At 40.2% G+C, this 25,557-nt stretch overlaps 1 protein-coding gene across 2 annotated transcripts in view; it reads right to left on the bottom strand.

Annotated features, from left to right (window-relative positions):
- Positions 1–282: 282 nt before the first annotated feature.
- The window catches only part of slc36a1 (solute carrier family 36 member 1), a 46,447-nt gene continuing 21,172 nt past the window's right edge, over positions 283–25,557 (bottom strand). For both annotated transcript variants that reach the window (XM_032527598.1, XM_032527599.1), the window contains exons 10-12: positions 24,408–24,574; positions 20,954–21,123; positions 283–4,230 (exon numbers count right to left, since the gene is read on the bottom strand). In XM_032527598.1, coding sequence (XP_032383489.1) covers positions 3,956–4,230; positions 20,954–21,123; positions 24,408–24,574 — 612 coding nt within the window. In that variant the 3' untranslated portion in view covers positions 283–3,955. The remainder of the gene's footprint in view (positions 4,231–20,953; positions 21,124–24,407; positions 24,575–25,557) is intronic.

Here is a 25,557-nt window from a genome sequence, read left to right as displayed (position 1 = left end):
GGGTTTATCAAAACCAATCTCAAAACAAACTGAAGCATTTTAAACAACAGTTTGGCTGGACGATGACGTGTTGGGCTCCGAGAACTCGTGTTGTAAACAACTGATTAACTGACAAATAATGAACCCATTAACTGACAGTTAAAATCATAATAAGATGCAGCCCTAAAGAAAAGTGAGCCAAGTGATATTAGTCTTCTTTGACTAGCTTCACATCATCATCATCATCGTCATAAAGTGTCCAGTGGGAAATGTGGAGAAAATCTTATTCAAAATATTATTATATTAGCACATAAGTTCCATCCATAGGAGAATACGAGAAAAATGGGTGTTCCACGTGAGATTTAACAGTTGTGGGTGTCTGTGTTTTACATTTACATGTGCCACAGATGGATATATACACACAAAAACAACTTCAACTGTGATTTAAATCGACAGCTGTTACAAAATACACATAAGGCTCATAGCTCTCAGGTTATCAAACACCACGTCTGCTTTATACTGCCACAGAAACACTGGAGAAATACAACCAGGGCTGCGCATCGCCGAGGATTTCCCAAATCGATACGATTCCGATTCACAAGGTTCAGATTGGATTACATTTCCGATTCGGTATCAATGAGGTTAGGGACCTTTTTTGTCACAATACCAATATTGCTTGGATATAATGGTCATTCTCAGTAGGGAAAGATGGATTTTCTGGCCGTTTTTTGGCAGTTTGCAGATCATCTGTATCAGGGTTTATTTGGCTGATAACCGATAAAGTTAATGAATTAAAAAGAGTTCTACTTTGGCTCGGCTACAGCTCTGTATCCGTCCCTCTGCTTCGGTGATCACGGAAGGCTTGTGTCATGTGGACGCAACAGTTTTTTTTGTCATTAATTAGTATTCCTCACGGGGGCGACAGAAACTACGCACTGTAGCTTTAACTACTTATAGGTATGGGTGTTGGCCTTGAAAAACCAGTATCGGTTGATCCCTAATTCTCAACTTCTGTTGTAAATTGTACAAGCCAGAAACGACCCTTAAAATATGTTTGCAGCAGGTTAATGTTAACATCAATATACCACATACATGGCGAAAAGGCATGTCTTAAAAGATTAATATCGAGACTTTACCAATCCACATCAGATCCCTCAAACAAAGATTGGTTTTAATTGGGAAATTGATTATTTTACCCCAGCCCTACATACAAAAGTACAGAAGGTTCAGAATGAACTTACAGACTGTGTTGGCCTGTCTGTTAACTAAAGCAAATGGATTGGGTTTGTTTCATGAAAATAAAACCTACAGCTTTTAATTGAAACATGTGTTTTATATTACATACAAATTACATTATCTTACATGCAGACCCTCTCCGTAATCAAAGCAAAAGAGCATGTTCAGGTTTAGGTGTAAGTTTTAAATATGCATGCTCTTGAATAATAATAAAAACTATTTAAACATACCCGCCCGTTAATTTAGTGAAACATTAACAAATATAAACACATTAAAAAAAAAAGGACAAGAAATTTTAGGACAAGAAAAAAAAAAAAAAAAGGTCGTACACACAAGAGCTCCTGCATAAACCCACGACAACCAAGTTTCCTAAGTGATATATTTTGACTGAACGTTTTCAACGCGGAATATTGTTTTGGGCTGAGTATCATTGTGCTCATCAATGAAATTTCTTATCAAATCCTGATTTCTTGTTTCTTGAAGAGTTATAGCAACCAAGTATGTAAAACTTCATAAAATTGAACACACATTTAAATATACAGTAGATATACTACTTTGTCTTGTCACGGACAAGTTGTCAAGTTTCCCATTGATTGGAATGTTTTTCTTGGAGGAAGGGTGGGGGGGGAGGCTGTGTGCGGTCACAGAAGGCTTGTATCATGTGGACGCTCCGACAGTTTTGTTGTGATTAGTTAGAATTCTTCATGGGGGCGACAGAAACTACGCACTATGTCTTTAATTATCTCATAATAGCTTATATTTGGGGCTTAAATGAAGTTAGGCTGCGGTAAGGGACGCTCAAAAAAACACAGCGGGCCTGCGGCGAAGCGTTGACCCTGACGCACTGTTTGGAGAAGAGCAACCATATGTCACACTGCTGTGTCAAATCATTTAACCGGAGATCAGACTTGTCGCTGTGTTTTTGGAGCTGTGGTTTAAGGCGGTGTGAGAATCCCGTACAGGAAACATCACTCGGTCGCTGTAACAAGAAAGTTCTAAAACACCATGCAACATGTTTCCTGCAACAACAAAGCACTCGCCATGTCTCGCTCGTCTCTTTCTCTCTCCTGTGAAATAAAGTTGCATTCAAGTTCAGTCGAAAACGTTGAAATCTCTAAACGATCTGGCGGAAAATAGTTATTGTGAAATATAAAATCGACTTGTGCTTTGTTGGGCGGTTTAAGAACGCAACAGGATGTCACACAAATGGGCCGTTTCAATGACAACCCCCCCCCCCTTCGCCGCACTACCCTGAGGCAAATTGCCGGATCCCTTTTTTTTTTTCGGTGTGTATGCCCACTTATGATCAAGGCAGTGGTACACCAGGAACTCCTGTGTTCTTCAAGGTACAATGACTGCTTTTGTCAAAGGAGTGGCTTTGAAGAAACAATAGATGGCTAAAACAGCTTCAACTATCCCTTTAATGTCTCTAAATTAAGACATACGGACTCCTTTTTCCTTTGGTGAATGTAATTTACATTTCCGTACATCTAAGCACAAATGTAAACGCTGCACACATGCTCGGACGTGTGTAACCACGCTATCAGGATTCGATAAGCAAAATCGAAAAGCACAATTCCTAAAGAATCCAAAGTTCTTATTTAACTGGTTCCAACTCAGAACAAATTAAGGGTTGAGTATTGAAATGGTTCTACATGATTTAAAGTTTGCGTGACGTGTTGTCTATGACAAAGTAGTGCGCTGTTTCACTGAATGAGGCATGAATTACAGTCCCAAAAAAAATAGGTAGTTTTTGGATGGGTGGTCAAACTCCCGTTTGGGTAACAAATCCACATTATTTCAGCAACAGCATCTAATCTGGAAGTTAAAAAGTTCTGAAAGACCAAATTGATTCCATTTTGTGAGGTAGTATAATTTGAGATTAATATATTCAGGTTGTCAAAATGATAATTTACCACTAGAAAACCCTCCGGCTTAAAATCTAACTATGTAGCCTTCATCATAATTATGTTATCCTTAGATTACACTAAATTCCTAGACTTGATGAAATGTGAGTAACTGGAGGTTGTCATGTATGTCAGATAAGACAGGACACTGTACAGCAGTGACATAATGAAACCCAACAGTTAAACGTGACTTATGGTTCTGCAGAGAATCCAAGCAGAGCTTTCACCGTAGCCTATAAGGAAGTGGCCTGAAGCTTTTTCTTGTGCGTTGGTGTGTGCATCAACCTTTTTAAGAGAACAGCAGAGCCAGCATGTGTATGTGTGTAGGGAGTGTGTGGTATAGCGAGGGCTGACTCTAGAGACATAGTGAGAGAAACAAAGTGTCTCCCCTATGCTTTCTGACCACAGTGGGAAATCTGTAGCAGGTCAAGTTAACCCTCTCCTTGATTTCATGTTGTTCATGGAGAAGGAGAATCAGGAAAGGAGAAGGGGGAAATGCAACGCTACCAAGACACGGCCGAGCGTCACCGCGACATTAAGTTAAATCATTCGAGAGGTGCACGTCAGGCTACAGCGTAGGGTCTGTGTCTCGAACGCACTTACGTACGTGGTCATGGCGTGGATTTAGCGCAGAAGCATAAATCACGATTCAGCGTCAAAAATCCTTACATGGTCAAACAGCCTAAACCTGTGATAGATTAATACTTAAGTGGCCGCCATTTCCAACAGCAGCAAATCGAATAAGAAATAAAATAAATGTTCCCTAAAATGGTTTCTAAATGGCCTGGGTGTGTTTTTTGTTTCATCCACCTGTCAACGGTCCCTTCACCTCATCACTGGACCATGTAGGAGGAGAATGTCTCTTCCCGTTTGAGTGCGTTACGGGCGACGATCTCGACGATGGCGATGTAGGTTCCTGTGAGGAACCCGATGAAGCCGATCACGCTGATGATGATGTTCTTGACAGTCACCAGCGGCGACAGGCCCTCTGTGTGAAAAGTTAGAATCTGGAGGATGGGAGGGAAGATTAGTGCCAGGAAACTGCTGCTGACCGAGCCGACCAATGAGATTACCAGGTCCAGCTCTGGTATCAGGATGGCGAGACCACCTGGAGAAGGACAAGCAGAGAGACATTCATGTTGGTTAATAGACTTCTTTGTTTCTTTTTTTCTTATCTCAGCTTTTTAAGCAATGGTTTCAGAGGTTTCCCTGCCATTATAAGGTTATAAAGTTACTGCCCAAGCTGTTTGGGCAATAACTAAGCCCTAATGACATCCACTTAAACACAGATCATGGCAAAACTTCAGTCTCAGTATTACTTGATCTCAGGGCTGCTTTTGACACAGTCGACCATGACGTATTACTAAAACGCTTGGAAAACTGGGATAGCCTTTCTGGCTCAGTACTAAACTGGTTTGAATTCTATTTAAAGAATAGAGATTACTTTGTATCTATAGGTACCCTATAATAATCCTAACAACAAAATAAGTTTCCAGCTGATACACAAATTTACATAAACTTATTGCCATAGTTCAATACAAAAACTAAGTGCATTGAACAAATGAATGACTGGATGTACCAGAACTTTCTTAAATTAAATGAAGAACAAACTGAGGTGGTTGTTTTTTGGAGCAAAAGGGAAAAGATTAAAAGTCTGCGCTCAGCTTTAAACGACAATGTTAAAAACAAAAGACAAAGCCTGAAATCTTGGTGTAGTCATGGACTCAGACCTGAATTTCAACAGCCACATTAAGAATATTACAAAGTCAGCCTACTATCACCTTAAGAACATATCAAGGGTTAAAGGACTTATGTGTCAGCAGGATTTGGTAAAAATGTTCACTCTTTTATCTGCGGTAGACTTGACTACTGTAGCGGTATCTTTACAGGTCTCCCTAAAAAAAAAATCAATCAGACAGCTGCAGCTGATTCAGAACGCTGCTCACTAAGACCAAGAAAGTGGATCACATCAGTCCAGTTCTGAAGTCTTTACACTGGCTTCCTGTGCCTCAAAGAAGTGATTTCAAAGTACTTTTACTAGTTTATAAATCACTAAAACGGTTTAGGGCCAAAATACATTTCTGATATGCAACTACACTATGACCCCCCCAGACCTCTCAGGTGGTCTGGGACAGGTCTGCTTTCTGTCCCCAGAGTCAGAACTAAAAAGGGGGAAGCAGCGTTGAGTTTCTATGCTCCTCATATCTGGAACAAGCTTCCAGATAACTGCAGATCCGACGCAACTCTCATTTCTTTTAAATCAATGCTGTAGACCTTTTTTCTCTTTTTGATGTTGCCTTTCTTTAAATAATTGTTAATTTCTCCTACTGAAGTTGCATTACTGAAACTGTATAGGCATAAAAAGAGAATTAAGAAGTAAGCCCGTTCTGGGAAAGGAAAGGATTGTGGGTGGAGTATGTGTATAAAGCAACGGCTTACACATTGTCCCATATCAGGGTCCTAAAATCTCGTATTTTATCTGCTTTTATATTTTTGTTTATAACTACTATCAAATGTTTAATTTCTTATACTGCACTGTCACTTTTATTTTCATATTTTATCGGTTTTAAATTGTTGTTTTTAACTGCTCTTTTAATGTTATGTAAAGCACTTTGAATTGCCCTGTTGATGAAATGTGCAATACAAGTAAAGCTGCCTTGCCTTGCCTAAGATCTAATGATTGTGAATGAAATGAAGTTTTGTCTCTAAGGTTTTTGAGTGATCCGCTCGTATAATGTTTCAGACACATACAGTATATGGTGATAATAATGGGATCAAAAAAATGTATCATGATGAAAAAAACAGACGCAAAACTACCACAAAGGGACACCGAAATAATTCATGGAAATAAAAATTCCATTAATTTTCTTCATAAAGATTTATGATTATTAGCCATAATGTATAAACTATCCAATGTAGACTTACCACAAGCTATGAGATTGTAAAAAAGATTTACTCCCCAGTAGAAGCCAGAAGTCTTCTCAACCTTATTTTATGAAATGCAATGTAGAAGTACTACACTACTAGTCTTGCAATACCAGACCTTCCTACACTGAGCTGTGGAGGAGGGTCTGGCTAGTCCACACCATTCTGGGATGGGAGAAAAAAGTGCTCTGGTTTATTGGCATTTCTTCAAACCAATCCCACGAGCCACGGTGCCTCTGCAAAATAGCCTTGGGAAGGAACTTGTTTTGATGGAATATGTGTACGTTGTGTAAGGTTGTTTTGGTCGTGCCACAGAAAACTCAGATTGGACAGATCAGTCTATCTAGCGGTCTGGATTTACCTGGCAGAGATCTGAGAGATCAAGAAGAAAACAGGGATGCATGATAAATGAGATTAATTGCATCAGGGAATAAAGGGAGGAGGAAGAGGAGGGAGGGAGGAGGAGAAAAAGAAATGAAAACGTGGGTGAGAACATGACAAATTGAGAAGGAGAGGGCAGAGATGCTGCTGTGAGAAAAGAGAGCTGTGAATGTTTGGACTGCTTATCACGCATCGGCGGGAGCAGTCACAACTCTGCCACGGTCACTGAAGACCCGAAGCCTCTTCACCCATTGCGGTGGAGACAGGCGTAGACAGAGACGTGCAGCCGCGCTCGGACAAATTAAGTGGCCGCTTTGTCGCGGCGCTGCATTGTCACAACTGAGGGATGTGTTTCTGTTCCCGCTGACACACTCCACAGCGAAGCTCAAACCCTTAAATGTCTGCCCAGGGGCAGTTATCACACGCATGGACACACCTGAACAGAGGCATGCTTGCTTTGCTACACACACACACTAAACACATGCACTTCATCTCTCGCTCTGTTTGTTTGCACAGTTAGGACCAGTCGGGTGTTCTTGTTTTCTCTATACATAAGACACCCATTAGCAGTGGTTGTTAAAGGACTCTTGTGAAGCATAATCAATTGCTTGTTGCTTCGTGTTCACAAAGCGTGTCAAATTAACCTATTGGGTGACAACAAGGTCAAGCTTTCATGTGACTAGTACGCCGAAAGCACCTCACTGCTACAGGCTTGCGTGGAGTAAACCTGTCACTTCCAAGAAAAAGGCCTTCGCCGGTGAAGGCTGTTCTTCAAACTACATTTGATGCTTTACCTTGAGATCGCACTGAGCCTTCATAGCAAATAATCCGCAAGGCTGTAGCTATAAGGCGGGCTCGGCTGTCCCCTGAGAGCGAGGCAGAACGTGTATCACAGAATCAAAAGGGCTGATGGGGGAATGCACTGAGCACACTAATTTGGCTGTAACAACTCTGATCTTACAGAAACAAAGAGAAAACACTTCTTTCCTGTCAGCCTGCTGGGGCTTTGTTATGCAGGAGAGCACTCTACACAGTCACAGCACCTTCAGAGAATCACAAAGATGTCAGAGAAGGAAAGAAATAGGATGATCGTGTTTAGGGATAGACCGATTATCGGACCTGGTCTGGCTGCTGCTTAGTGGACTGTAGCTCATTAAAGATGGAGGGGAGCTCGGTCTTCCCAAAAGACTCCCAGGTTATTTTCACCGAGACCAACAGCAAGTGAACATTCAAGGTCTGCGTATGGTAATGTTAATTAGCCAGGAGTGGATCTACTCAGCATAAAGCTAGCAGCAAGGAGCCAGCCAAAGCAGCTACATCAAACTCTGCTGACACTCCAGAAAAAATGCCAACAACAGCAGCCAGCGAAATTAAAAAAAAAAAAAGAAAGTTTGTCAGGCTAATGAAACCAAATAACCTATTCCAAAATCTGTCCCCTCTTCTGTCAAAGCTCAAATCAATACGAGCAAGAACTCAACGACATTGGACAATTTCCTTAAGCCTAAATGGCTCAACAAATATCAGCAATCAGAGTTTTCCTGAGGATATAAAGAAGAGGCTATACACAATGCTATGCATCTTATCTTGTGTGGAATTTAGCCAGTGTTTCCAATTGTCTCTGTTTTAGGGGCTTGGAAACGGCGTAGTTTTTTGGACGTGAGGCGCAAACATAGGAAAACCCTGGAGCGTATATTGTTCCAACCACAGGACAGTTGATTTGTCCACCCTGTCAATGACAAATCTATAAACCAAAGACGAAAAAGTGATAAAATGTGCTGATTTACAGTTTTTCCTGCAGTCTTGCCCAGAGTACATCATTTGATACCCCATAACCCCTAACGATCAATAACTTGGCATCAAACACACCTCTTCTGCCCTTCTGTCCGAATACTTCCTCTCTCTCTCTTCCCTCCTTCTTGCCATCCATTTCTCCGTCAACATAAACCCTGGCTCACCTCCCTCTCTCCCCCGCTGCTACATCACCATGATGAGTCAGCAATCAGCTTTCTTTCCTTTGCCCTGATGAGCTGACAAAAACTCATCTCCAAACCAAGAGAACGTGCTCTGGATGAATCACTCTGCACTGTTGCTTGAAGCATCGACGTTTCCAATGCACTGAATTTTTTTTTTCTGCCGCAAGAAAAAAACTGAAGCTGCAAGTCTGAGGGACTATGAGGAATATCCATCTGACCAGATCAGCTGGTTTAATGGTGATACCAGGGAGATTAACACAGCAAATTATACTAAGTTCGTTTAGTTGACTGATGGGAAAGTAGACAACTCAATTAATCATTTCAGTCTTTTATCGTTTAACATTCTCTGGTTGCAGCGTGTGAAATGTGAGAATTTGCTGCTTTTTTATAATTTGATCATCTTTAGGTTTTGATTATTGCCTGGTCAAAACAAGACATTTATCCCCGTGGGTTCTGGGAAATTGTGATGGACATTTATCACCCTACTAGTAGAGAGGGTCCACAGACTGTATCAAATATGGACGTACTCTCTGTGATGTCAACCATAGGTTTCTGAAGAGTCAAAATTAACCTCAAAGTATGCGGCCGCCATTTCACAAAGTTAATTGTAAACATTTCACCGATTAGTCGAGAGTGGAAATTATGGTTAGATGCAGCAATACTCAACAGATGTTTAGCCTAATAATACCAATTATTGGTAATAGAGTAACTGATAAATCACTTTATTTAATCATTCTTCAGTGATCATTGTATATATATGTTTAAAAAGGTGTTAGTTACTGTGTGTATTACTGTATGGATGTAGATAATCAACATGCTTCTAAAGCAAGGGAAACGTTTTAAAACAATACAAGCTGGAATTAAACATTCTTTCTAATTTAATTAGTATGTTTTTGTTTAGGGATGAGGAAATCTTGGCAAAACTTTCTTTGTACTTTCCTGTTACATATGAAAGTGAAGTTTTAATTTCCAGAGCCGTCCTTTGTATATACCTCGAGCCAGTATGAGTCATCATGGCTCCAGCACAAAATAGAAGTAATTTTTACTTCACAAAGAAAACGTAACGTGGGCTTGACGAGGCGGTATATCTAGCGGGGGCTTGTAGAAAAGAACAAATATGTCATTCCGCTGCAATTACAAACTTTTGTTGGAGGGGACGACTGTCCACACTTTTGCTTCAAGACTCTCTACAAATGGCTTGAATTTCTTAGGGAAATGAAACAGATCATGTCAGTCCTTTGGCCAAAAGGATGTACACTCATCACAGTAACCAATTTGATTTATTGTGGCTCATTGTTGTTTAAAATTACAAAATTACAAGGCAGCAGAAGCTATCACTACAACTCTTCCCTGGTAGCGTGTCTGAGGTTTAATTTAATCAGGAGGTGACAGACTGCTGGCGGGAATGTAATCAATTTGGACTGTTGTAGATGATTTATTTTGTATTTTAATTTAACCGTTCAGGATGTAGAGAGGCCTTCCTTTAATCGGAAAGTTGGTGGTTTGATCCCTGCCTCCTGCAGTCTACATGAAGTGTCTTTGGGCTTGATACTGAGCCCCAAATCGCTACCAATGACCTGAAATGAAGAGTTTTACAGTGTGGTATTAGTACTTTAACTTGCATAAATGATCTGAAAACTTCTTTCACCAATGGCCACCAGTGTATGTATGTGTATGTGTATGTGTGTGTGTGGTGTGTGTGTGTGTGTGTGTGTGTGTGTGTGTGTGTGTGTGTGTGTGTGTTTGTGTGTGTGTGTGTTGTGTGTGTGTGTGTGTGTGTGTGTGAGAGAGAGAATGGGTTAATGCAGGCTTGTGTTGTAAAGCGCTATAAGTAGTCGCTTAGACTAAAAAAGTGCTAAATAACTGCAGGACATTTACCATTTTTAACCATAAGCCTTAATTAAATCAAAAATCTTTTTCATTCATTCAGCCTTTATTTATATTTTTGAGAGATCACTGAGGGCAGGACCCACTTTACTTTCTTACTTTTAGGCAGTAACAACACAGAGTTACAAACAATGGTTTAGCTTCACTCCTACGTTCCTGTTCATACTGTTTACCGATTCCGTTGCAGCCATGTTAGGGCCATATTAGCGCTGTGTTAATCACTAATAAAATCACTTCCTTCTGCTGTTCTTCTGCACATTAAAAGCCTTCCTCGGGGACCTAGCTGGAGGTCTTTTTGTAAAGCAAAGATGGAAAATACATTGAATTTTTGTTTCAGAAAGTTGTAGATGGTGCTCTTCTTCAATAACAATTGGTTAACATAACAAGATATGGGCACAGTTGGCACTCTTTGGTCAGTAGGAGGAATATTAAAAGGAGAAACAGCCACAGTGAACTGTTAGATGAAGAGCTGCAGACTATAGGCTTGACAGCTCCAACATGTTATCAAGGTAAACAACACCTTTTTGCAAGCACTTTGGGTCAACTGCTGTTGTTTTGAATGTGCTATATCAATGAAGATGACTTGGACCTCACTTGGCTGTCCTTGAATGGCCACGACACAGGAATAGCTCAGTGGGAGTATCCCCAACTTTAAAAAAAGACAAAAAAAAAGAATGCTAGTGCGCCGCTGCAGCTCAAGAGCTCCAGCTTTTACCCTCTTTTCCAAACTCTACATGATTTGCAAAGGACATCTGGGCATAAGTCCTTACCTGACCAAAGACAAAACACCAACCCCTTTCAGGGATTTCAAACCTTTCTTTAAACTTTAAACTCTGAAATAAACACAATCACTGTCCGTATAATTATAGCCAAGTAACACTGATTTGTCTGCACTCTGTTCTTCAATAGGCAATTAACATCTTAGGAAAATGATTAACATGCGCATCTACCCAGAATGCAAAATGAAATTGTTTAAATCAGTTATATGCTCAGATCTCCAAGCCGTAGTAAATTGTTGCTATCTTGCCTTTTTTTTGGCAATTTTTTGTTTACAGCATCCATTTTCAGGCTTCTCCATGCAACATTTTTGATTTCATGCCCTTTTAGATCAAATACCATTGTTTTCACCAGACCAAAGAAAAACTTTGGGTGTCTATGCCATTTATGTGGCTTTAAAGTGGGAACAACAACATGAAAAGGTTGACAGAAAAAAACTACATGGTTCTCACAGGCATTCTGGACTCAACTTTACTGGTTATAGCTCATAAAAAAAAAAAAAAGAATCACACAGATGAGAAACAGAGTGCTTTTCTAAATAGTTACACTGATTTTAAGTGAATGGAGACAGCTGCACAACAACCCCATGGTAACCATTCCCTACACCATTAAAGCATCCAGAGTTTAACCAAACCATGCAAAGCACACGCTATTTAAATACATGTTACTGTACTGCTGCACTCATTGCAGTTAATGTAAAGCTTGAAGTAAATGTCAAATAAAAACAAAGCCACGCCGACAAAAGTCAATAAAGACTGAAGTACCCAGGCGTATAAAAACATATCTCCCTGTGTTGAACATAAAGAGGAGGGATAAGACCTGGAACAGCCTACTGGATTTTATGTGTTGCATTAAGCAACAATAGTGAGAGTGTTGGGAGAAACAACGACAGCATGTCTTCAGGGCCAAAATGATTGCTCTAAATTGTTCGCTTGTGGGGGAAAGTATGATGAATAAGGATGTTTGCTGCTTGTTGTTTCCAGCTTCAATGAATAAATCCATATCAATGTCTTCATAAACTATGATTTTGAGTATGTCGTGTAGGTATGAGAGACAGCGGGATGCGAACGGGAGAAAGATGCTGCTAAGCTGGCCTGGCCCTGGGCAATATACACACTATATAATACTATATTAGCTTTAGCCAGGCAGGGAGCAGCTTTCTGTAGTGCTACTTCCCCCACTTACGTGCAACCTGTTTGTAGTGATACATTCTCTCGCTTTCCCTGTCAGTAGAATAGCTCGCTCTACCTGGACTAGTAACGTATCAGCATGTGGTAAGATCAAGCTCTGCGCCTTAGCTTGGACACAATGCAATGATCTTTGTAGCAATCAACTAATTGACTAGTTGCCTAATCGTTGAAGCTTTAGTAGACACAAAGTCAAATGGCCTTCAATCTTCTTTCCACTTCAAGAAGTTAAAGGAAAAGTAAGAGTAAGCTAAAGTAATACAAGTTTAAAGCTTGTTTCTTTGAACAATAACCATATTAAGCTGTAAGCACCTTTGAGAATACTGACAAAGAGACCCCAGCACTGCAGGCCAAGAAGCTCCCAGTAAATTAGACACTTAACTTCATCTCCTCACCAAACAAGGCTGAGGATAATATAACAAGCGATGTGGATCAGAGAGAGACTATTATCCTTTTTTGGCTTGACAGCACACTGACCTCTCTATATTTAAGAGCCTGTGGGCGCTACTCCAGGTTTTTGAGGGATCTGAAAGGGCAAAAAAAAAACGCTTTGATGCCAACAGCACTTCTACAGTGTTGACCTGTATGTCCTTTCCTTGGAACAACACTTTGTGTCCTTTCATGCGACACAAAGTCACTTAGGACAAACTGGCTGCAGAAAGTTTGAAACTGATACAAGCTAAGTCCTAGTTTAATTGGTTAGAGGCACAGTAACACGCTCATTATGTTTGACATTCTGCTAGGGCTGTACAATTATTCAATTTGATCCAAATCACAAATATGGACTAGTGCAATATGAAGAAAAGGTCTGCATTGGCTTAATGTTTACACCACAGCAGTATTGAGTCAGTGTTCGACCCCTGTGGTGAACCAGACATTAATACCCTTTATTCCACCTCATTTAGTGTGTATATGAAGATTTTTCTTAAACTAAACTGGCTAAAAATAGCCGATGCCAGTAGGCAAGTCAGTCTTTCTTTTTTTTTTGGTGTCATGTTCAAAGTCACGAACACTCCGGAAAACAGTTGTTAACTTCCTGCTACATCCTTCCAATACAGTGCACAAGACTGTAAGCTCTGCAGTACATTTGCTTGATATCTCCGCAAATAAACTTGAACTGTCCTCCACTCAGACTGATTGCTCTGCATTCACCGGCACTCTCTTCATTACATACTCCCCAGACAGACAGACACACAGACAGATATACACACCCACACACAGAGAAAGCAGCATGGGGGCCAGTGAAAATGTGTGGTTACTTCTTTTTCTATCGGTCACTTATTCAGTCTCTTTCAAACTCGGTGCACAGTGATGTGTGCACACGTCATGTTTCTTAAAAAATAAAAAAAATAAAAAATGTCTGCACCATGCACTCCCAGTGGCACTTTGTACCTTTGGTCCTTTGTGCCACAGTGCTTCAGGATGATGTGCAGAAGAAAAAGGAGAGGAGGCTCACGCGACATCCTTATGTCCTTTCTTGTTCCCATCAACGACTCAACACACACTAGCTGTTCAGCCCAGGCCTGTGGCAAAGTGACTCAGACAAAGGAAGCACTTTCAAAGCAAACACTAAATAACCAGTGCAGCTGCTATAGCTCTGGTACAGGCAGGAAAAAAGGTTTTGTTTCATGGCTTGCTTCTCAGCAAGTGTGGGTGTACGGGTGAATATGAGATGTGTATATAATACAGTTGTGTTCAGATTAATAGCAGTGTGTTCAAAAAAGTGAATAATGCTCAAAATCATTAGAATAGCTTTTTATTCCATAATATCAATGCATTGGGAACGCTGCACATTCAGTTCCAAATCAAAACATGTTTGTGTTCTGCCTTTACAGAAAGTGAAGAAAAATTTATATTAGTGGGTTCAAAAAAATAGCAGTATTTGCATTTTTCTTCACAATCTCAAATATTTACTGTATAAACTGAAAAATGGGTTTGCTTTACTTTGAATCATTGCACTAATATTTTTATTTAATATTTTTGATATCACCCCACAAGTGTTCTATGGGATTGAGGTCCGGAGATTGGGCTGGCCACTCCATAACATTAATCTTGTTCATCTTGAACCAAAACTTTGCTCGCTTACTGGTGTGTTTTGGGTCATTGTCTTGTTGAAGGACCCATTTCAAAAGGCATTTCCTCTTCAGCACAAGGCAACATGACCCCTTCAAGTATTTGGATGTATCGAAACTGATCCATGATTACTGGTATGTGATAAATGTGCCCAACACCACATTCTGAGAAACATCCCAATAACATGATTGTTGCACCCCCATGCTTTACTGTCTTCACAGTGTACTGTGGCTTGAATTCAGTGCATGGGGGTCGTCGGACAAAATGTCTGCGACCCCTAGACCCAAAAAGAACAATTTTGCTCTCATCAGTCCACAGAATGTTTTGCCATTTCTCCTTTGGCCAGTCAATGTGTCCTTTGGTAAATTTCAACCTATTCAGTACATGTCTTTTCTTCCAGCAATGGGACTTTGCAGGGGCTTCTAGCTGATAGATTTGCGTCACACAGCCTTCTTCTGATCGTAACAGTGCTCACAGGTAACTTTAAGTCTTCTTTGATTTTCCTTGGTTGGGCCTTTGCCATTTTGGCTATTCTTCTATCCATTCGAATGGTAGTTGACCATTTTTTCCCCATGTTGTTCAGGCTTTGGATGCCATTTCAAGGCATTTTAAATCATTTTAAGTAGCCTATAATTATTTTTTTCTCCTCTCCAATAAACTTTGTGATCAAAGTCCGCTGTTCCTCTGAGCAATGTCTGGAAGGCCCCATTTGGCTAAGTATTTCAGTGTGCAATGCACTATAACCAGCATGCGCAACATTTGCTTCCTTCCTTCAATATGGGCCATAATTGACACCTGTTTCTTAACAGAATCAATCACCTCATTAATTGAACACAACACCGCTATTATTTTGAACATGCCCCTTTCAATTACAGATTCAACTACACTGAATGAACAGCATGCAGGTCATGACTGTTGGGTCTGTTGGTTTTCTATGACTCTACAACACTTACTAATAAATTATTTGCCATGTTAATATATCACTTCTACCAAAAAATATGATTTATGAGGTTAGTGATGTTGGACTGCTATTTTTTTGAACACAACTGTATATGTCTATAATAAAGCTGCACTAAAAGGGGATATTATGGAAAGCAAGAATAGTCTAGGATTGGGTTAGATTTACAATTATTGATGGTATTATGTGGAGGTTCAATTATCCTGATGGCATTTGTTTTTTGTTTTAATGTTGGCGTGAATTGCTTTCTGCGGAATTGTCTTTTTTGATGGAGTTCTCGAAGCCAGATGTGTTCAAATGTCACACATATGGGTTTTGATGATAAACCAAAAGACTCTCAACAACATTTAGAAGAAGTGTTGCTCTTGCTCTGCGTACGGCTGCTTGTTTCTTTGTACACTGTCAGCCTCTCTTTTGCTGCAAACTCAGATAAGCAGGCTCACATCACTAAAATACGGCAGCAGGAGTGGAATGAAGACAAAATCTACTCCCTCAGAGCAGCCAAGAACTAATATCTGCTCCCAATACAAAGACTTAGACTCTCAGAGGCATTTTTTTCATGATTTGCCCTACACATTTGCAGACGACGATGCACTGCTTCATTCTCATCTTGTATTCCGATTGAAAAACCAACAGCAATCTCCCACTCCCAGATGTGCATGTAGGAGTAACCCTACACCAGCACCCCGTTCCTTGACTCCTTCATTCAAGCGTGCATCAGAGGGATCCCGTTGGAAGCAAGTCTTTTCTGGTTGCTGTACCGACTCAACATTCACAACACACACTCTGCTCAGTGACCCACGGACATGAAGTGGCTCATGTATGCATGCATTTCCTTATTATTAGCTTATCAACATGCATGTGCAGAAACCTGGACAGCGTGGAAACTGCATAATTCTCTACGGACTCCAATCCCAGCTAACCAAGGAAATGAAGATCCCAAGGCTAATAATCATAATTTCCATAATGAAATAGGTCTGACGTGACTTGAGGTTTCATTCCATGTGAAGCGCAGTGAAGAGGGATAACAAATGTACTGTATAACACTACCTATACAGCCACAAAGCGGTGAGTAGCATCACGGACGTCTCTGTAATTCAGTCAAATAAACTGCAAAAGATAAACTGTATATCTCGAGATTCTTGGTTTCCCTAACATACTGCATCTTCCCTGTTCCCTATATAGTCTACAAGCATACACAATATAAAGACCTTAATCACTCCATGGTGCTGAGAAAACCAGCATCTGTATCAAACTTAACTTGAGATTACCACATTTATCTGATATATTATAAAAAACTTTTTTTCTCTCCTTACAGACTGACATAATTTAAATGTGCGGTCTTAACATCCATCATTTAACGGAGGTTTGTATGTGAAGCACTTGGCTTTGCCAAGTATGCAGACACATACCACCTACACAGAAAGTCAAACCAATTACATATGGTTACATATTGCAATATGCCCTTGAGGCTAACTCACAGTTTGAATTAATTAACTGGTTTTGAAAACCATGTTAAGCAGGCTGACTGGATTAAACCATGTAGTAGCTGCTTTCATTAGAGGCCCATTTGTAAAAGCATCCATCCATTTATCCTGTGACACTTTTCCAAGACTGGTTAAAAAGTAGCCCTAATCTCTTTCTCCTCAGCCTTGTCCTCCAGCTCTTTCTGGGGGATCCTGATGTGTTTTCCAGTGCAAGGTGGGATGGATTACTCCCCTAGTGGGTTTTGGTTCTACCCTGGGATCTTCCACATCTTGTAATGTCCAGAATACAATCAGACAGAAGCTTGTGAACCACCTTGATTGACCCCTTTTCAGTGTGATGGACCTCCTTCTAGCAGATGTGTGAGTTCATTATCCATATCACTAAGGATGAGCCCAGGAAATAGGGAAACTCCCCTTTGCCTTTTATATCCATTATTGCTTTCTTTTGGTCGCTCCCTTGAGCTTAACAAGGGTTTGTGTGGGATGGAACAAAAAAATAAACAGGCCATTTGAGAGCTTTTCATTGAGGCAGAGCTGTTTCCATCATGGCAGTGCTGTACATTGTACTCTGCATCAATCAGTTTGTTGAGCTACTGTTCCATCTTACACTCACTCACAAGCCCCACTTTGAATTAAGCTTCACAAATTTGGTATATTTGGAAACTTTGGAATTTCTGCTTTAAGTTGAGAAACATTTCTGTCTTTAAATAATTATCTTTACAAAAGACGCAAACCAGAGGTGGGTACTTTAGAGTTTAAAGGAGGCTAAAAGAAGGCATCAACACCTTTTCATTATGGAAAAAAATGATGTTACCTGGTGTTTATAGAATAACTTCTAGTACACGAAAATAGGTTTCAGCCAGTTTCAAACACTTTACGCAGTTGTATGGTTGGTTAAACTTTGCAGACAATTTGTGAGTTCTGTAATAAAAAAATAAAAAGAGCCAGTGCACAAAATCAAACCTCGGTTCAATGCAGCTGTCTACTCACAAAATTTCACACGGATTGGAAATCTCAACCCTGGCAGTTTTTATGTAAACATAATCAGGGATTGTCCCTGCGTAGAGGCCTTTTTGGCACCCCCAAAGAGGTTTTAGCCAGCGACAAAAAAAAATCCCAAGCCCCAAAATGTCTTTAACGTCCAGCAGTCAACTCCCTTCCCCTCTCTCTGATATGGCATCAGTATAAAAAATGTTTTGGTGCTCTTCCTTCACAGATGGAATTTTGTGTTTCCTTCACATATAGTTTGCAAAAACATTTTTCACAAAATAATTGGTGTATAAAAATGTATCAGAATGCAAGAAATTTTGTATTTGACTCTCAGGATTTCCAAGGTGAAATGACCCCCAGACCCACTGCTTAATATGTGTCCCCCAAAAGGCCAATTCTGAGCAAGGAAAAACCCTGCCTAATGATTACTAAAAGGGTGAAAGTCTGCCCCTAATGACCTCAACTTCCCTCAGCACCTCCACCCTGAATCACAGCAATCTGACCGGAGAGGCAGGAGACGATAACAGAGTTAAAGGAACAGCAGTCATGGCTGAATGGGAATCAATAGCAATTGGAGTACTATTGCTGTATCAAACTTAACTTGAGATTACCACATTTATCTGATATATTATAAAAACTTTTTTTCTCTCCTTACAGACTGACATAATTTAAATGTGCGGTCTTAACATCCATCATTTAACGGAGGTTAAATGCTGTAAAAGAGCCTGGCAGAGCTATGATGTAGAACTCTTAACTGCTGCCTAAAACTGGGGGAGGAAGGAGAACGGATGGGGGAATGTGAGTGTGTCTGTGTGTTAACAGGACACATGTTTGTTAAGTTACTGGGTTTCATTACCTTTCATGTGAGACCTAGTACACAAATACGCTCCTCATGCTACAAAGGCTAAACTGTTAAATGACTACTTCACCTTTAAAATGACTATTTGAATATGAAGAACTCAACTTTGTTTTTCTCACATGCCTCCATGGTGAACAAAGAAAGTATGTTACTCATACCGAGCAACGGAAGTGTACAATTTTAGCAAAAATACATGTTGGAAAGTACCGAGCATATGACTGGATAAAGAAGACCTAAAATATACTGTATGAGTTGTGTGCGAGTTTGTAAACGGATGATTTGATATAATTTTCCTGATGTTAAGCACAGCCGCCATTTACTTCAATTCGTCAAGGATTTACTCAGTTTTCTCCATCTGCTTATCATTTTGTGACTCCCAGAAAACTACTACATTCATTTGTTGGCTGGGACACGTTTTAAAGTGCCAGCTGGCACGCAGATTGTCACTGCTCAATTTATTTAATAAATTAACCCAATGAAAAATACAATAAAAGTAACTAGGCACACTGCAGAAGTAAGTTCAAAAGCTTTACAGCAGCCAAGATGGAGGCACAAAACAGACCGCAATCTCGTTTCTGCTCAGGACTAAAATAAAGCCGGAATGGGACTGTATCGGAATATAAAAAAGGAAAAAAAGATGGAGATCAGTATGCTGGTTTGAAGCCGGGGGACCAGGGAACGCTACCTATCACGCAAGGCTGATTGCAGCGCATCCTGCATTCATGAACAGTACCTAAACCGAGGGTATCTTTCACTTCGAGGAATGTTAAGTAGGAAGTTACATCAATTTATTGTGGGAAAGTTTATCATTTCGTTTTGGGATGATGCGGTCCAAAATGAATCCATCCTGGACGACTCCTCCCACCCACTCCACAAAATGTCGGTTAGACTGAGAAGCGCCTTCAGCAACAGACTCAGACACCCACGATGCACCACAGAGCGCCACAGGAGGTCGTTCCTGCCTGTGGCCATCTATAACGCCTCCCTCTGGGTGACACACTGTTTTTGTCAAAACTGTTCACACAGACCTCACTTGGCAGATTGGGATTGGCAACCACTAGTCTAGCAGCTACAAAGGCTTTACCACTTTTATGTTGGAATTTAGACATGACTTCTATCTCCTGCATTCGTGCTATCAATGCAACTTCAAGCTCATCATCAGGATATAGTTCTGAATTAGTCAAAGAAAGATCCCTTTTACACTTACTAAAGATTACTGAATGATTAAATGGCAAGTACATATGTAGCACTTCTGCAAAGTAACTAATTTTATACTGAATCCAATGAAGTGTTTACACATCGGTATGGCCTCCGATACTGCCTAAAACGCAGGTATCAGTATCAGGAAGTACTGGATCCCATACCACGTAATAAAGAAGGCAAGGCAGCTTTATTTGTAGAGCACATTTCAGCAACAGGGCAATTCAAAGTGCTTTACACAAAATCATTAAAACAGATAAAACACAAGTACAAACAGTTAAAAGTCATAAGCATTAAAAATCAATAAGACACATGAATAGACAGTTAAAAACAAAATAGAAACATTAGGACACATAAAACACAAGAATAAAAGTTACAGTGCAGCATAAGAAAGAAATGAGCATTAATTTAAAGAAAGGCAGCATCAAAAAGGAAGGTCTTCAGCCTTGATTTAAAAGAACTGAGAGTAGCAGCGGATCTACAGGTTTCTGGGAGTTTGTTCCAGATATGAGGAGCATAGAAACTGAAAGCTGCTTCACCCTGTTTAGTTCTGATTCTGGGGACAGAAAGTAGACCTGTCCCAGATGACCTGAGAGGTCTGGGGGGGTCATAGTGTAGTAGCAGATCAGAAATGTATTTTGGACCTAAACCGTTAAGGGATTTATAAACTAGCAAGAGTACTTTGAAATCAATTCTTTGAGACACAGGAGAACTAAAAAAAATCTACGTTAAAGTAGTTTATTTATGTTCTTTTTGGTTATAACTGACCGTGATAACCAACTGACTGGATCATAAAATAAAGTTCTGTGGCGTTCACTGTTTGTGTTTGTTCATGTTTCACAAAGAGTTTCACCTGAGCCAGACCGACAACAAAATAGAAATCATATCATATCCATACAGAGATAGTAGTATAGAGTTGTTATAAAACATAATATATGACACACTAGTATTGGATCCGTACTCGGTATTGGCCAATATGCAAGATCAGGTATCAGAATCGGTCAAAAAAAAATAAAAAAATAAAATCATCTCTAGTTTACACTACAACCTTCCATCACCTGTAGGGTGAATCACTGGGATTCACTCTACTGTGGATGGAACGCTGCACTCTTTCACTGACCAGCTGTTACTTACATGTGAAGATGACCAGGACGGTGCGGAGCAGTAGGTCGACGGTTTTCTCCCACCTCTCTGACACCCGAGTCAGTACTGGTGGTATGAGAATCTCTGCTGGCACATAGAACTGCAGGGCGAAGGTGATGAAAATACCAAAAGAGTACAGCAGCTTCACCGCCTGGTACATCCTGGAAACAGGGATCAAGAGTCATTTGACAGAGAAAGAAAGAGTCACAGAAACGTGATCTAAACAGACTAAATGAAAAGTGTTGAGTGGGACAGGTACAGCCATAAAATACATTTTGGTAGTGCACTGATATGCAGCCAATCAAAAACCTTTCAATAAAAAAAAAAAAAACAAGCCTCAACACAGGGTCTCAAATTGCATGAATAAGAAAACATCAACAGAACATACTACAAGATGAAGAGGCGTTAATTAGTAGTTCTTGTAAAATACACAGCAGCCTAACAATCTTCTTCTGCACACTTTAAAAAAATAAATTAAAAAAAGAGATGCTGGTAATTAAAGCCTTGGAGATTTCAACCTCATTGAAAAGCAAATTTCACTAATTAGCAGAATCGATCCAATAACAGGAGGCATTTCAAAAAGACGTCTGTCACAAATCGCAGTGGAGATAGTAACAAGTTAATGAGAAAACAAATCCAATTGGAGTATTTGGTTTTACTAATGTTATCCCCAAAAAATTGAGCTCACAGAAGAAATAAAATTAGTACACATCATGCCTCAGTGCTTTCAACTCAGAGAGAGGAAGATGAATGGTGCAAATAAAGGCCCTCTTTGAACCAGACCTGAAGAGAGATTTGTCAGAAACTTAGTTTTCTCTATGAACAATTATTTTTCTGACCTATTTGATTTGTAATGTCTGGAAAGGAATGATTAACCCCCCTGTCTGCATGTGCTGAGATCTGCAGGGAGCACACTACCAACTGACAGAGGATAATAATCTCTGTGTTTGTACAGCAATTATATATATATTATATACTCTCAGTTCATGGAACTGGAGTTATATTTAATGTTTGGAAAACCTGGGACTGGGCAGCTCTTTCCTGAAAGTGTTGGTTCTTGTTTACATTTATGAAAGCAGCAAAGCCAACATGCTGGACTGAGGAGTTTGCACGGGTAGTGACAGCCATCGTGGCTAGACACACAAAGAAAAATGTCATCCATTAACCAGCTAGACAAGAGCCCATGGACGAAGCGGAGCTGCAATGCCCTTGTTCTCCATTTGTGCAATATGTTTGGTATTTCTATCAGTCAGAGGTCGTTGGTGGCTCAGTTGAAAACAGGAATCCTTTCCCTTGCCCTTTAAGTAGGTAGATTAAAAACAACATCCAAGAAGGTAAAAGGTTGTGCGAACTGCGAGATGTTGAGAACAAATCACATTTTCTTCTGTATTGGACACCGACCTTACAGCTATCTTTCCTGAAATGTCCTGGTGCACGGCTGATGACCAATTTAAGTGGTCGTTTAAATTCAATATTTAGAAGTTGGCTATTTTTGTTTTCTAAAGCTTAGCAAAATAGACAAGAAGGTTTATTTGTTTAGGGTATTTGGCATCTGTTCTTTTGTCCTAGGTAATGGTGTCTTGTAAGCCTGTGTGGTCTGGGCAAATTTTATTGTATGCGTGACACAATAATAAAAAATAAATATTCATAAAAACTCTATCCCTCTATGGTCAAATACACGGCCCCATGTTTGCGGAGTGATCATTCAATTAAACACAACTTATTAGGGAACGATGCAACTACATTTTAATTTTGAGTCTCTATGCCAGAACTCAAGATTAGGACTCCGCACTTTAGTCGCTGTTTCCAGTTTTACACACTGGTCGGGCATACGCTAATTACATTACTTGTTCACAGCCCCAACCATTGTTTTGTTTTTATAGAACTAAAACCCATTTAGTGTATTTCCACACATTAGTGCCCGTGTTCATCAGATCAAAAAACTTGTGTTATTAATACTTCAGTCATTTGGTTGGAGATAAAATTGAGTTTTGTAGGATCGAACTACATTCAGCAGCCTAAATCTATTTACTTTAATTTCTTTTCTTTTCTTTACTAACGATCTATCATTTTGGATTAATTCAGCAACTACAGCACAGAGTTTGTTTGGAACTGTAACAATAAAGAGTTCTGAATATGACAGGATTATGGCAGGACTATCGGTCTGTAATCACATTGAACTGGCTGGTAAGATTATAATCTTTTGTGGGTGAAATTACAAACTTTCTGATTCAAGTAACTTGTTGGGATAAGGTCCCATTGTCTTGTACAAAGGTAATGGGATATTAAAAAGGTCCTCTGACGCCGGCCAGCGGTTCCTCATTGGAACACTCCCGCACAACTTTCTCATTTGCTTGAAAAAGTTCTCTTTAATTAATTACCATATTGTTGTCGATATAACGCTGTTTTTGCAGCCATTGCTAAAAAACTTTTAAGTCAGTTGTGTCCTTTTGAGAAAAAAAAATTGCGTTGGTTTGTACATGACAGGAATCTTACAGATTATCAAAAAAAAAGAAGAAGAAGAAACAAAAGTAGTCTGGTTCAGCTCAATAATCATTTTTCTTCAGTGCACCGTCTGGACTTGAGGTATATTATTGGGTTTTCTCCGGCCAAATCTTTGGCGGTCCAATCAGCAAACAGAGGGAGTGGCTGAGAATGATGATGCTGAAGTCGTGCGCTAGCCGTAATGGCGGCGGACAAAGATGCGAGCAAAGGCATTTGGTCCGTTGTGGCAACGCTGCCAAATATCAAAGTTAAAGCCCGAGCAAGAACAATCTTTGCTGAGTTTTGTTGGTGGCCATGATGTTATGGCCCTCAACCCCACAGGGTTCGGGAAATGTTTTATTTTCCAGCTCGCTCCGTTAGTGGTGAAGGAGTTGGCTAAGGCGAACGCTAACGATGCTAAGCCGACATCACAACCAGACCTTAGCCATGGGTTATGGCAGATCCAGAGTGTTCTCTGGGCAGATCCAACAGTTGTAAACTTCAACAGATTACCCGCCTTCAAGGAAGTTAACACTTGTCAATGGAGAGTAGCCAGACTCTCTGAACAAATGAAACGTACGAGAGTCTGGTAGGACCAGGCTACAACCAGGGAGACGTGTTTTTAGAAATGACGTCAAAACACATTAAATACACTGAGTGTGGAGAGTCAAAAATGTGTAATGTGTGTGCAGACCCCAACGTAGTGGCTTGAGAACCACAAGGTTGGCGCTTCAACACGAGGCTTCTCCACCCACATGCAAAGTGTCCCTGAGCAAGACAATGAACCCCAAGATGTTCTTATCTGTCCGCTGCTCCTAATACTTAGCATGGGTTAAAATGCAGAGATAGAATTCCACTGCATTGTCCTGTGTATATGTGACGAGAAAGAATAAAATCTGTTGTACCTTTTTTAAATGTAAGATTGCCTATTTGTAAACCAGTAGTGTTGATGCTATCTTACCAGCAGTTCGGCAGGTTGAGAGTGATGCTTCCTCCTATGTGCTCTCCAAAGCACAAATATCCTATGGTACCAAGGCTGATGTAAAGGAAGGTGACGATGCCCATCCCCAAATACAGAACTGGGATGAAACTCTGAGGCCTGTGCATCTTGTTCTCCAGGGGAAGAACCTAAAGACCCAAAGAGACAAAGACACAACCAGACCCTCAGTAGGACAACGGACCAAAATAAATATATGATTCATGGGTCATCTTCTATTTTAACATTCAAACAACATTAGAGTTAGCAGTCCAAACACACTGAGCTTTCAATTTATTAAATGCCACTTTCTCTGATGCTGTGATGTCTCGTGGTTTGTTTATGGAAGTTATAATGAAAGCTAAAATTGAGTTGACATTTTAGCAAACCGGCACGCAATATATTGAAAACAGTTATGTTCTCTCAGCAGTCAGGATACTGTTAATTAAATACCAATGAAGAATTCTCTTCTGCCGAACTATCTGAGCAGTGCACGTCAAAGCAATAAACAAACAAGATTAAAAAAATAAATATATCTGTTCTGTTGATACAGTGCCCTTATTATTGTTCAACAGTATTACTGAACAGTTCAGAAACACATAGGTTAACATAAGCTTCTTTTCCATTTTTCCAAATACCTGGACAAAACAAGCTGATAAATGTCCAACAACTGCTGGCTATAAACCAGCTCGCTGCCAATTGAAACAAAAGCAATGCCATGCATCCACCCATCCATTGTCATCTGCTTATCCGTGGTCGGATCACAGGGGGCAGCAGCTCCAGTACAGGACTCCAAACTTCCCTTTTCTGAGGCCACAATAGCCACCTCTGACTGGGGGATCTTGAGGCATTTCCAGGCCAGGGTGGAGTTATAATCCCTCCACCTAGTCCTAGGTCTTGCCCGAGGCCTCCTCCAAGAAAAAGCAACACGTATGCTTCAAAATGTAATTTGTGTGATGCTTGAGTATGGTGGTGCATGCTAATGGTTTTGGGCCGCATACGATTATGCTAAATATGTTTATTTGTATCCAACTGTCAGGGGTCATGCAAAAATCTTTCATGCAACAAAATGTCAACACAGCTTAATAATGCCTAGACAGTATGACGGATGACAAGGCTGCTTCGGATGTTCATT

Source organism: Etheostoma spectabile, chromosome 10 (assembly GCF_008692095.1).
Source record: "Etheostoma spectabile isolate EspeVRDwgs_2016 chromosome 10, UIUC_Espe_1.0, whole genome shotgun sequence".
In the NCBI taxonomy this organism is placed as follows: domain Eukaryota; kingdom Metazoa; phylum Chordata; class Actinopteri; order Perciformes; family Percidae; genus Etheostoma; species Etheostoma spectabile.
This window is presented reverse-complemented; position numbering and strand designations above follow the sequence as displayed.